Genomic DNA, 14422 nt, shown 5'->3' on the forward strand with positions numbered 1-14422 from the left:
AATGTTTGTGACAGAAACAATAAACTGAAAAAGAAAAAAATCTCACTTCTTGTAACTTTAATAAGTGCCGCACACTGTAGAGTTGATGCCGCCTTTTACAGTTACAAAGCAATGTTAATTTTGCTCTCACCTTTTTCCCTTCTTCTTCTTATTAAAGCTTTCTGTGCCTTACGAAAGTTCAAAAGTTTGTAAAAAAACTGAGGGAATACGTATCACAACGAAAACATGTGCGTAATTGTCCACCACACCAACAAAAAGCTGTAATCCCATGGGTGAACTCTAGATGAGGGCTTCACTTGTATGTGTAATTCCTTTTGCGGCGGAGAAAAAAAATCCGAAATCATTTTATTAAGAGCCAAATTTCAAGTTACTGGAAAAAAAAATTTAACAACAAGACATGGATCTCCTTCAAGTTAGTAATCTTGCTAACGGTCCGACTATCGAACTGATCCAGTGGCTACAACTTGAATATCTGATCGCAAACCCGCTGAGATGCTTACCGTGCAACCAGCCAATGGAACTGAATGAACGCAATTACGACCATGTTGATGGCTACATTTGGTACGCACCTCTTGTGTTTGTTTTTAACTTGTGAACTGGACCAGTCTACACAATTAATGCTAAAGACCGTTAGGTTGTAAATTTCAAACATTTTCCAAATTCAATCTTACGCGGCTCTACCCACACAGTAGCGTTGAGTCCGCCTATCTCTACTTCTGAGGCATCGTAAAATGGAGAAATATGAAGTCATAAAGCAAGTGTACAATGAAAAATTCCAGGTCGTTACTATGAGAAACAGCAGATTGTTGTATTCGTCAGAATTAACGACAACACTCTCTCGTGCTTACACACCTCTCTTGCTTCTATTCCTTTCTTTAGGCGTTGTGCAACTTGTAGACGGAAAAGATCTCTACGCACTGGAAGCTTTTTTAGAGAGTTTCCCAGAATTCCTCTTGGAAAACTCGTCGTCCTTATATACCTTTGGAGCCATCGTGAACTGCGCTCTACGGTTGCGAGGATGCTGTCTTTGACCAGAAACACCGTTGGAAATGTATACGCCGTCATGAGGCATTATTGCGGCAAAGACCTCGAAGATCAACCAGTTACTCCGTTTGGAGGACGCGTTTTCGTTGTTAAGAGCGACGAAAGCCAGTTCAGACACAAGTCCAAGGTGCGTGTTTTGTTTTCGATGAATACAGAAATACACCCCCAGTAGAAACTTTAAACAATGTTGATGAAGCCCGATAACCTTGTTAGGGGCTAGGTTGTCCAGGAAACTATACCTATGACAAATTAAGTAACTTAAAGGTGGGGTAAGGTAAGGTAACGCTTTTATCTGAAAAGGGTAAACACGTGACAGTTATAATAAAACTGATAAACTTGTGGCCCTCTATAAAATACAAAATCAAAATTAATATTAAAATAATTCTTCATCGTCATTATAGAAAGATAAAAATTATTACTAGACAAAATTTGTGAAGCAAGCAAAAATGGTGTTTAAAAACTATCTAGACTCTTATTTAGCCAATTAGAAATCTTAACTATTTAAAATCTATTACGTATCTAAAACAAGTTATTTTGAAAAAATAACAAGTTATACGTGCCTCGATACAAAATAGAATCCAGTTAATAAGTATGAGTAATTATAAGGGACGGACCATTATTTTTCTGGAGGGGGTGTATGAGAAATGTTCTTCCGCAAACACTTTTTTTTAAACATATACGTCTCCGCAAACATATTTTTTAAACATATACGTCTCTGCAAATATTTTTTTAAACATATACGTCTCCGCTCCGCAAACATTTTTTTCCAACATCATCTTCGTGCAAACAATTTTTTTCCATTTTTTAACTGCCATAGTAGAATCTCATTTCTTCAAGAAATATTTAGCTATTTTCAGATTTGTTATTTGCTTAAAACAGAGTGACCACTTTTTAGTGCCCAAACTGTGTCAATTTTTATTCTAATGCCTCAATTTGTTATTTTGTTTTTCATTTCAGTTTTAGTAGAAATATTTTTTAATATCTTACCTGACTTCTCTCCAAACATTTTTTTTTTAACCCTATCACGTTTACAAACAATTTATTTTCTCTTTTCAGACCCTGAAAACAATTTTTTTTTAACATTTCTCATGATCATACCTGCCCTTCAGAAAAAAATGGTCCGTATGCTGGTATAGAATAACTGTTCAAAATTACAACGCTGCGTTTTTGAATTAGAAAGAAATGAATAAAAAGATTCTTCACATTCTACACATTTTACCTTTCGTAAAATGATCTTTGAGAAGGAGAAAAGCAACGGCGGAAAAAAGACAGCTCAAAAGTTTTACCTTTTCATCTTAATCATTTGACATGAAAAAAAAAAGCCTGGAAACAAATGCTATTCCAGAAAGTTTTACCAACGGTTTTTGTACGATAGTTTATAAAAGAAATATAACCCTTTCCGGCTTGCTGGTATGTCGCCTGATAAAGTTCCTGTCTGAGGTATTGTCCTCAAAATTGTCACATTCGCCCTCGAAGCTTCGCTTTTCGGTCGAATTTTTCATTTTCGAACACTCTTTCAGCCAAGGACATTGTCAGTCCACATACCCGCGGCCTGATGGGATTTATTCACTAAATATGTAAATATAGATATGTTTGTATCTGACTCTTTTTCCAGTATCAAAGAGGGCGTCGTGCAGGTAACGGACCTTGTTGGGTATTTGGCGTTATATCCACCGAGCACATACCCTGCAGGGGATATTTTCAAGTAGTGCAACGAAGAGATCGGGCAACTCTGTGCCAAATCCTACAGAGAGTACTCCTTCCTGGCTCCGAGGTCCACACTGACGATTGGGCCGCCTACAGAAACTTGCATCGCCACGTTCCCAACGTGACGGTGCATAGAAGCGTGGTCCACCAAGACAACTTCGTTGATCCCCTGACTGGAGTCCACACTCAGGAGGCAGAGTCAGCTTGGGCACGGCTCAAATACCATATAAAGAGAGAAAAGGGAGTTAGAAGAGAGGACATTCCCGCTTTCCTCCATGAACAGATGTGGCGAGATTGGAGAGGAGGAGCAGACGTGTTCCGCAGTCTTAGAGTTTTAATGGCTAAATATCATCCACTGTAACAGAACGTGCCTTTGCGTGAGTGATGGTAAACATTGCGCTAATTTTGTCTTTTTCTCTTTCAAAGTTCTATTTTGTAACCCGTCAGATACTAAATTAGTTTGTACACTTGCGGAGACGATAATTTTCCTCTCTAACATCATTAAACACAAATCTCTTCTCCAAATTCGGGTGTGACGATTTATTGTACCAACCAATTACCTCATATCTGTCTACGTTTCAGAGAGCGAGTTTCAGCAATGAATCTCTATATGTCAAAAATGTAATGTTACTTGAAACTTAGGGTAAACTGGGTAACTGATATGTAGGTAACTCTCTATATGTCAAAAATGTAATGTTACTTGAAACTTAGGGTAAAAAGGGTAACTGATTCTCATAAAAAGCCCTCTGGAAAACACCAGTTACTTGAGAAGGTGAGAAGTGAGAAGGATGTCGGAGTTATTGTGACTAGCTCCCTTTCATGGGATTCACATGTCCATACCATCATCGCAAAAGCCAACAAGCTACTTGGGCTTCTAAAGCGTACATGCCCTTTTCTGACCGATGTTTCAGTCAGGCGGTCCCTCTATCTGGCTTTGGGAAAGTCACAACTGTGCTATGCAACGCAAGTGTGGTCCCCAGCCCAATTCAGTCTCAAAAGTCAGCTCGAAAGAGTACAAAGACGTGCAACAAGATGGATTCTAGGCACCAGAATTGGGGAAATGAGCTACAGAGACCGGCTTATCAAGCTGAATTTGCTCCCTCTCGCCTACGACCGCGAACTTAAGGACCTTGTGTTTCTTTGCAAATGTCTGAATAACTACACGGATCTAAACATCCTTAACTTTGTTTCTTTTATTTCCCACGGCCGCACCTGACGAAGTAATTCCTTCAATCTCACAACACCTTCATGTAAAACAAGTACCTTTCAGGCCTCCTATTTCAACCGAATTGTTAAACTCTGGAACTACGTCTGTACCTTATCACCCCCGTCCAAGTTTTCTAACCCGACCGCCTTTCAAACTTTTGTAGCAAAACACATGTTCTCTCTTTTCCGTTCAGTTTTTGATGTTAATAGTCCGTGCACGTGGTCAATTGTTAGGTCTTGTCCCTGTCATTGATTTTTAGTTATCTAGCACTTTTTCACTGTAAGTTTTTACATTTTTCATTTTTTTTTTTTTCGTTTTTATTAAGGGTAGTGCCCCGCATGGGACTCCATGTCCCGTTCCCACTGACCCTTTTGGCGTATGTCTATCCATTTTTTGTCTCTTTCCTTGTATATGTATTCATTTTTAGCTTGTAGACGTACCCAATAAAGCTGTTAAATGGAAATGAAATGGAAAATGGAAACTTTGACGAAAAAACATTACACGACGGACCAAGTACAAATGACTGGTAGAATGTGTGGGTCAGCGAAGTCGCTTTGAGTTTCTTGCATATAGATTTAACAAAAGGGAGACTTCTCAGAAATTTGTAAAGAAAAAAATTATGACAGCCTGTTGTGAAGTATGCGAGCTTTTTGGACTTTAATTTCAAGGAAACATATTTGAAAGTGCGACGGCTCTCTTCTATCAAAAAGTGACTTTTTTGAAAATTGCGAAACAATTTTGGGTTACTCATATTGAAAAAAAAAAAAATTTTGAGGACCGAAGATTCAATTTCGCGAAATCTTTTGTTGCCTTAAATGCTCCCTGGCATGCTCCTAGTCCTCTAATAGAACGCCTCTCAAGCGAGCGCTCCTTTCGACGTGCACGAGTTTAATAGACTCATAAACTCTTTCGTGAAAAGCTTATTGTCATATGGTACAGAGGCGAAATGTTTGAAAAGAAAGCTTATTTTAAAGTTACATTCACAATGAAACAACAACAGCATACTCAAGCACGTCGCCTGAACAACATTATTTCCGTTGAGTCGACCTCAGCCATATTTCAAAAGAATTTTTACGTGAAATTCAGCAGGTACCGCGACCTTTCCCATACATGGTTGTTTCAGGAGGTTGTTCCTTGACCGTAAATCAACTTAACGTATGTGTTTAATTTTTTCATGTTACATTTCTATTCTATTTTTTAATTTTACATTACTTGTCCGTTGGGTCGATGGCCAAGGTCTCTGACCAGTGTGGCCAATCCCTATGAGGTCACTGCGCCGCAACAACTCAACACGGACTTGTTTAAAGTCCTGCCTGCATTTTTCTTTTCTCTTTGGTTTTTTTGTTTTTGTTTGTTTGTTTGTTTTGTGATATGCGAAGAAATAATTGTAACCTAATGCAAGTATTAGATCTTTCCCTATCTCTCTTCTTTGTATCATTGGCATGACTAACTTGGATGTCGCTCGTGGTTGAAATCACCATCCAATCACAGCGTTAAAAAGAAAAAGGCGCGAAACGCCCTGTTCACGAATTTGCAGGCGGCAAGTAGGGCCAATAAGCTGGGAGTTACTACATCACGGGCGATGAGTAGGGGATGAAGAAAAGACCGAAATACGAGTGGCCAGCGAGGAAACAAATTTAGTACTTCATATAGAGACATATCAGTTATAGTTGCGGAAAACAATAGTGTTGTAAAGGCGAAATATCAACAGTATACTTCGCTAAATAAAATGTTAAGCAATTTTTCAAAAGTGTTGATGGCACAAATATCTTTTACTGCTGTAATAAATAATAGAGGCATCGGAAAAGGCATCGGTGGCATCCGGAAAGGCACCAAGAAGAATTATATTTACGTTTTGTAACTTGCTGCGTGACGAAAAAATAAAACCAAAACCGTGGTCCCCAAATGAATTCTCCCACCTTGCCCCAAAAAATTTCCAAATTTTCCGCAACTTCACCTTTTCCTATTCGTAGGTCCGGCCAAGCCTTTATGGTCATTGGCTCCCGTATAGCCACCAACTATGGCTTATAACTACAGGTGTTTAGTGTTAAATTGTAAAACTCCCCGAAGAAGTCTACGACAGTTAAACGAAACGCGTCGGAGAATAAAGAAATTTTACAACTACCGTTCGTAGAGTGCTACTCACCAGTTTAGTTTTAAAGACTTTTTTTTTTTTAAATTTGGTGCGATAGCTGCGGTCAGTTTTTTCATGCAGGCTGTCTGGATGTACCTTTCGCAGAGACGTGGGGGGGACAGAGACACCAACACAACATTTCACCTGCCGTTCGTTTCGAAAATTAAGTTTTTATCCCGAGTTCATTTGTTAAATAAAATAGGAAAAAAAACACTTCGAACGGAAAACAGAATTATTTTAACAGCTAGATCATCTGAAAAAAGCTCTCCTAAACGAGTGGCCCTGATTATAAATATTTAAGCATGGTAAACACATTAGCCTTAACTTGGCTGTTTCTCGAAGCTCAGTGTTTTACTACATGCCTTTTTCACGTGAAATGAGGCCATTGATTATATATATATATATATAAAATAATAAACACTTAAAGAACTACAGCTGATGGAAATTTAAAATTTCTTATCTAAAGGCTGTAGAAACAAACTTATTAATGACTCTAAAAATATAGAAATCTACAACGAAATTTTTTTAGAGTTGGTTAGCTTTTCATTTTTCCGTAATCGAAAGTAGAGATTGCAAAATTCAAGTGAAAGGCAAACCGACTGTGATTTACGCCTTAAACAAGTCAAGATACTTTTTCCCGTCATACAACAAGTTACATATCGTAAATATCATTCTTCTTGATGCCTTTCCCGGTGTCGCTGATGCCTTTCCATATGCCTCCGTTGGTTAATATAGCAATAAAAATATTGTTCCAGTCAAAGCGTTTGGAAAATTGCTTAACTTTTGAATAAGCGAAGTATAACCTGGTCACTTTTTGGCTTTACAATAGATTGTTTTTTGCAAGTTATAAAACGTAAATATAATTCTTCTTGGTGCCTTTCCGAACGCCACCGATACCTTTCCCGATACCTCCATTGTTTAATACAGCAGTAAAATATATGTGCTATCTACACTTTTGAAAAATTGCTTCACATTTTATTTAGCGAAGTATACTGTTAACATTTTGGCTTTACAACACTATTGTTTTCTGCAACTACAACTGATATGTCTCCATATGAAGTATTAAATTTGTTTCTCCGCTGACCACTCGTATTTCGGTCATTTCTTCATCCCCGCTCGTCGCCCGTGATGTAGTAATTCCCCAATAAGCTGAGAGCGATCAGAGCGATCTTGTAGAAGAACGAATTCGAAATGTGAACATAAAATCTGTCACTTAAAATGTTGAAAAAAAAAAGTCAGCGTTAGCAATCGTTTCTCACATCTATATTTTTGCTCCATATTGAAACAAATTATTCCCTTCCTTTCCTATGGCTTCCCCTTCGACAAAGTTGCGCGTGAGTAAAAGTGGTGACCTTAAATTAAACGTGCACAAGCAAAGGTAATCACGGAATATCACGAAAAAGAAATTGTCGTGATCTTGAACAAAATTCTCACAGTTAGCAATAATAGGGAAAAAAAACAGGCCAACAGGCGTCCGGATCTAGCGAAATGTTGTGAGGACATTCACCAAGGTTTGGCCGACTTTCACACCTTGGGTGTTAGTACTCGTGTGGTCTTTAAGTCGCGATCGCTTTTTTTTTTTCTAACAAAAATGCCTTCATTCGTACTAAAATGCCCTATTCATTCAACCATTTCCGGTGTTTTGATTAGGCATCCATGGAAAGGAGACCTGTTGCATTGTCATTCAGCGTAGGCAGAACCTCAGAACAGATTGTTAAGTGTGCGCTCCGGAAGTCAAGGTTCAATCAGAAAATCAAGCATGTCGTCTTCACAAGACTATTTTGATTTTATCGACCTTACCGGTTTCCCACAGGAATTTTTATGTGAGATTTGGTATGTATCGCGAACTTTTCAAGTCATGGTTGTCTCATGGTTATTCCTAATTTATTTTTATTCATGTTGCAGTACTTGTCCAATGGTCGATGCTAAAATATGTCACCCGTGTGGTCATTCTGTTTGCGGTCACTGCGCCGAACGAATGGTGGAAAATGGGGCACGTAACTGCCATATGTGCAGGCAGCCAAGAATAAGTTTCTGTAGAAACTTGTTTGCGGCTAAAATGATGCAAGGCATGACAGCCAAGTGCCTGAGTTGTGAGAGGGATGTGCCCCTCGAGGATATCAGGCAGCATGTTATCCACGACTGCCAAGAAATCGAGCAGCACTGTGGCTTGTGCTCAGCCAAGTTTAAGCGGGGAGATGCGTTACAGCACAAGTCAGTCTGCCCAGAAGAAGAGATATGGTGTGCCTGTGGGCAACAACTCCTCCGTAAAGAGAGACCTCTACACTTGAAAGCGGATTGTGATTATGTCGACGTGTCCTGCCCTCTGGGGTGTACTTCCAACATGAAAAGGTCAGATAGTAATGCTCAATGTAGTAAATGTTCAAAACGGGTCAAAGTTTTTTCGTAAAGCTTTACTAGTTGAACAAGGTAACAGATAAACTGGTCAAGCGATCAAACTTGAGCTTAAAAATTCTGAGCGCTACAGGAGATACCAAGGCTCTAACGCTCTTCAGTGATGGTTCGGACAAATTATTTCGACAGATGGACAGGATTCATACTTTACAAACTTTTGCGAGAATCTGTTGATCTTCTTGTAGAATACTGTTGTCGAGTCCATTTTCAAGTGTGACCCTAGTTTTGCAATCGGAACAAGATTGTAATTTTCATCTGAGCACGATAATTTTGGACTAACGCAATAGTTTTGAGACATTTGCACAAACTGATTTTGAGAAATTCGCACTTAAGTCTTGACGGATGACGCCTATAATATCATTGGCAATTTCATTTTTTTATTATAGTTTTTTTGGCATGTTGAAAGTCTTCACGGCCAGGTGATTCTGGTACTTGGTCTCGTCATTTCCATTGCATTTACATAAATTTATCAGTAGTGGGCCTCGCTCGTGCAAAATGTTTCTCCTGAAAGCTCGCGCTTTGTCATTGTCATGGATGTTCTGCAGAACATACTTCAGAACTTTTGCCAAGTGCGACGTATGCCTCACTGAATTTCATTTAAAACTCGACGCGCACGTTTCAGGCGTTCAATCCGTTGGGCTGAACGCAAAACAATTTAGGGTTTTAGAGGGGCTGAATGAGGAACACTTTTAAAACCTTTTTTCATTTAAAATCTTTTCGATCATGTAACAATTAGCTTTTTTCTTCCGGTAGTGGTTTTGGGTGTCAATTAAACGCCACGTCAACGAATTACACAAAACAACCATTATATCGGCATATTTATAACTTCGCCTCTATCGTGAATGTCAACTGTGGCTCACTTACTTGCTCCTGTTTTTCAAACTCGATAAAGCGACGAGTATAGCGGTAATTATTTTCATTCTAAAATTTGTAACTAACTCAACGTGATACGCTTGACAGGAAGATCGATCTGCCACATCTTCTCTGCGTGCGTTTCTCATTGAATTTTTGTTGAAAGCAACCCTCAGTTATAAAATGTCTGCCAGATGCCCGTTTGCCGGTCTAGTTACAATAGCTTTTTTTAATTAAGTGTTTCTTTCTTTAGTTTTTAACGAGATTCTGTACGGTCGAAATTAATTAGTATGGGGTTGGCTGACTCTAACTGAAATTCTCTCCTTTCAAACGCAGATATTTGATTCCAGCCCACATGGCTACATGTGGAAAAGTAATGAACGCCTGCCAGGTAGCTGGCTGTCACACTTATCTTCGCAGGGAAGAAATTGCGGCACATGACAGCTGCTCCACTTCCCGCCATCTCGTTCTAATGGAGCAGGAAAGGTCAAGAACTTTGTGGGAAGTAGTCATGGTAAGTTAAGATGCTTTTTATTAATTCTAACCCAAACCGTCAAACCCGGACGCAACAATGGAGTTTTATTAAGCACAATTACGACGCTTTGATTTGTTTTCCGGATGTAACCTTATTGAATTTATTTCCTTCGCAGAATCGTCTCCTTGTCGTACCAATTAGAGGGGAAGAAAAAGCAATATTCAGCATATTCTAAATACATGCTGCCACATTTAGGGAGAGGCATATGCCATTCAAGATGACAGCGATGATAGTGGAACGGTAAGATGTGTTTGCATTGTATAAATCTCGATCTCAGTGATAGTGAAACGGTAAGAAGTGTTCGCATGATACAAAAAATCAATCTTAATTCCAAATTTTCTGTTTCTTTGCATTTGTAAGTTTTGGGTTTTTTTCTCTTTAGCTCCAATAGTTTTGTTTTGATATTTTTGTTTTGATAATTTTGTTTTTAGATCGATCATGTTCATTTTTTGTTTGTTTGTTTTTTCTGGTTTTTCAGCATGGTGGTTTAACCCCTTTGATTTTCCGATAGTACTAAGTCGTTAGGTTTTAAGTAGTACTTCCATAGCATTCGCTTTAAACAAGTGATTTACAAAAAGAAACACGTGGTGGCCAGCACCATTTCAACGAGGTACAGAAGCGATTAGGGATGAGAACACAATGGGGTACTTGAAACCAAGGCACGAACGGTGCCGACTTCATGGGGTTTGTCCTGAACGATTATTACCGTAAGTTTGGGGATTTGATTCAGAATTGAAATCTCGTACTCTGCTTTTGTTCGCAGGTGACTTTCAGAACAGAATAACAACAGTCCAAGGAAAGAAAACAGACCAAGAAAAGTCGTTTTTTCAAATTTATTCTTTGTTGTAGTTATTAAAAACGTAAAGAAAATGAAATTTGTTATATCTTTCTCTATGACCTAATAATTAAATTACATCCACTTTAAGTAAACAGGTGTTGGGTGCGTGATAAGACGAGCCGAAAAAAGTGTTTCGTGTCTCAGAAATTCAGTGATGATGGCCAAACCCAGTTGATACCCTACCCCCTAACAATATAGGCAATCTTCAAATTATTTCCCATTGTTCATTATTTCCTGGCACTCTAAGTGTAAGATTCCTAAATCAATTCATTGACCTCAAATTATCATGTTTTAGACCGCCTTAAATCTCTTCCTGAGGTCTTAAATACTAGGGTTACAAGTAACTGAATGCCGTGAATTTTAAAAACACTTAACTGACATATTTTAATTGCCACCCAAGAAAGTTTGCAATCTTAAATCCAACGACAATCCCTCAGTTGTTTTCTCTCAGCAACTTACATCCAGAACCCTTTACATTCGGCATTTTAAGAGTAATTCAAACTCGTGAATCTGAAGGCCTTTTTGTTGTCGTGCATTCTACCAGATGCTTCTTAAGGCGTGCATTTTACTAACAATCTACGGTTGTGCATTTTACAAAAACGAAACTGCTGCACTTTGCAAGCACTTAGTAGTCGCACTCTAAAAAAACCTATACGAAAACTTCACAATCGAATTTCACAAACACTGAACAGGTTCGTTTTACGAAAACTCAATTTGAAAATTTTACGAACACTTAACGGGCGAATTTTACGAACACGTAGCAGTCGCAATTTAAGCACATTTAAAAGTCGCAGTTTACGAACATTTAACGGGCGTATTTTACGAAATTTAGTCGCATTTTACAAATATTTAACGGTCGCATTTTACGAACATTTTAGTCGCATTTGACGAACATTTAACGTATTTTTACGAACATTTAACTGTTGTATTTTACGAACATTTAACTGTCGCATTTTACGAACATTTAACTGTTGTATTTTACGAACATTTAACTGTCGCATTTTACGAACTTTTAACCGTCGCATTTTATAAACATTTAAAGGGCGTATATTTACGAACATTTCACAGCTGCATTTTACGAACATTTAAAGGTCACATTTTACGAGCATTTAACGTATTTTTACGAACATTTAGCGTATTTTTACGAACATTTAAGAGTCGCATTTTACGAACATTTAACGTATTTTTACGAAAATTTAAGAGTCGCATTTTACGAACATTTAACAGTCACATTTTACGAACATTTAACAGTCGCATTTTAGGAATATTTTACGTATTTTTACGAACATTTAACAGTCGCATTTTAGGAATATTTTACGTATTTTTACGTACATTTAACAGTCGCATTTTACGAACATTTAAGTCGCATTTTAGGAATATTTTACGTACTTTTACGAACATTTAAGAGTCGCATTTTACAAATATTTAACGGTCGCATTTTACGAACATTTTAGTCGCATTTTACGAACATTTAACGTATTTTTACGAACATTTAACTGTCGCATTTTACAAACATTTAACAGTCGCATTTTACGAACATTTAACAGTCGCATTTTACGAACATTTAACGGGTGCTTTTTACAAACTTTAAGGTCGTACATTTTAAAAACATTTATTACATAAGGCTATTCATTTGACCTTAATTACATAAGGGTTGTTTACTAGTACTGTTTTATATAGGCTGTTTTGTCGTAAATTTAAATGGCTCTGTTACATAGCGCCTTCGGCCAGATACTGATATTGATCCGAATTGTTTATAGAAGGGTTTCATAAAACCATCTCGCTCCCATCAACTTTTAAAAGTACTAAGGACAATGGATAATGTTTAGTTAAGTCGCATTCAAGGCTGCAAACATTTATCATCTTAGAACGTTCAGTCAGACGCCCTCTGCACAGCATTCGACGCCTGTCATTAGTTTTCAAGAAGAATGGGCCAATCAGAAATTGAAAACAACAGCTGAATATTTTTACTTCATCATCTGATGTATTTCATTTCTCAAAACTACAGCAGAGTGCAGATAAGATGTGAATTAGTGGAAATTAGCCCCTGTTTGGCCGAGGACAACAAGTACTTGAGATGGCAATAATTTCAAGTGTGAATCGCCCACTTTCAATATCAAATGAGTGACGTTAACAAATATAGAAGCCTCGAAGCTCTGTTCTGTTGTACAGCAGTGGGAAGCAGCTGCAGCACAAAAGAAATGTAGGGGGAAACTTGAGACGTGTGCTTTCTCTACCTTTTGACGCTTAGCATGTCAACAAACCTCTCATTTGCCTATCCTGTTGGTACTTGCCAGGTCGGTTTGTATTTGTAGGTAACTTTATCATATACTACACGTGCTGTACTGTCTAATAAGTTCCCCCTTCTACATTTCACTCTGTAACTAGTTTAATACGGTTACAAGAAGAAGAAGAAGAACACTGTATTTCAAGCAAAAATGTATTAATACATAAATTTACCTTGCATGGGAAAAGTCGTAAGTCATCATCAATATCTCGACGTCAAATTTTTAACAGACTAATCTGCAGATTTAAAGAAACAATCGTCGCTCTCGGCAGAACTTACGATATCCAAGTTAATTAGATCGAAGTGACCTCTTCCTTGACCCCAAACTGGCTGAAAAAGACACTGAAATTTCTTTTCTTAGGTCGTAAGCTTTTTCCACGTAGAAAGTCTAAGGGCAAAATCAGAGTAGCTTGTTGCCTGGTTGCCGTGTGAACTTTAATATATATTTTACATGAATTTTAATTTTTGAAAATGATTTATAATTCAAATGAGTTTTCTGACTTTGAACGACGGGTTGAATACCAACGACAAGTTTTACAGTTAATTTTGTGCAACCGTAAACAATGTTGGCTATTTTTAAGACCTAGTAAATTCTAATAAAGAGGTAAGAATATCTTTGCAACCGAGGCAATACCACAACTATTGCTTGTAGATAACTCTTCAGTAATTAAAATCGTTGTCCAGATTCAAATTAGACTTTGAAACAGCGCAAGAACAGTAGCCTTGCGAGGAGCCGCTGCTAAATTCCAAGTTATGTCAATTGTTTACATTTTATTTTACTAACTATCAACTCGCTCGAACTTCCTGGAATCGCGATAATTTGTTTCGATTCCCTTGCGATTTCGCGATGGAGGTCTCTCCTTTTATTCCAAACTACACCTGTCTCGACGAAGAAAATTACGGTCGAAGGACTAGGTGTGTTTTTTCCAATTTTCGATAAAGGGTGAAAGGAAAAAAAAAGGAAGAGAAAGGAGAAGGAAACGTGGAGTCGAGCACCAACTAACAACCTTGCGCTCATCCTCACGAGGGTCACTTATTTCGACTCATTCTCTTGACTTCTTCATAACAAAAATGGGCTCCAAGAGACTGATCTTCATTTATCCCCTGTGGGGGGGGGGGGGGGGAGAGGAGGTTGGACGATGCAGATGGCTACAATAGTAATAAGCGATGCTACAAACAGGAAGATGGCCACGCAAGCAAAATCTTCATTTCTAGATCGATAATAAAACTGGGCAAGAAATTGCTTCAGGTCAAGATTTCAAAGGGATTGTTGGGGTCGAAAGTCCCTAATGAACGACCTCTATCGAGGAACAGACGGAAATATTGTGCACAGCTCTCTGTCAACGTTAATATTCTAACCATATTTTGTATGGTATCGTCGGATTGAACTACGCGTGGATCAC

General features: G+C 38.1%; 2 protein-coding genes and 1 long non-coding RNA gene across 3 annotated transcripts in view; all 3 read left to right on the forward strand.

Annotated features, from left to right (window-relative positions):
* LOC149045913 (gamma-tubulin complex component 6-like) overlaps positions 1–14422 on the forward strand; it is a 96636-nt gene that overhangs the window by 11853 nt on the left and 70361 nt on the right. The window lies entirely within an intron of this gene.
* LOC149045916 (uncharacterized) lies at positions 398–3112 on the forward strand. Its single transcript, XM_089206680.1, has 3 exons — positions 398–561; positions 880–1171; positions 2660–3112. The coding sequence occupies exons 1-3, from the start codon at positions 398–400 to the stop codon at positions 3110–3112; spliced, it is 909 nt and encodes a 302-aa protein (XP_089062806.1).
* LOC149045917 (uncharacterized) lies at positions 10061–10978 on the forward strand. Its single transcript, XR_016186687.1, has 2 exons — positions 10061–10134; positions 10373–10978. It is a non-coding gene; the product is annotated as an uncharacterized LOC149045917 (long non-coding RNA).

The sequence above is a fragment of the Pocillopora damicornis genome, chromosome 5, assembly GCF_964200805.1.
Source record: "Pocillopora damicornis chromosome 5, jaPocDami1.2, whole genome shotgun sequence".
Classification (NCBI taxonomy): Eukaryota; Metazoa; Cnidaria; class Anthozoa; order Scleractinia; family Pocilloporidae; genus Pocillopora; species Pocillopora damicornis.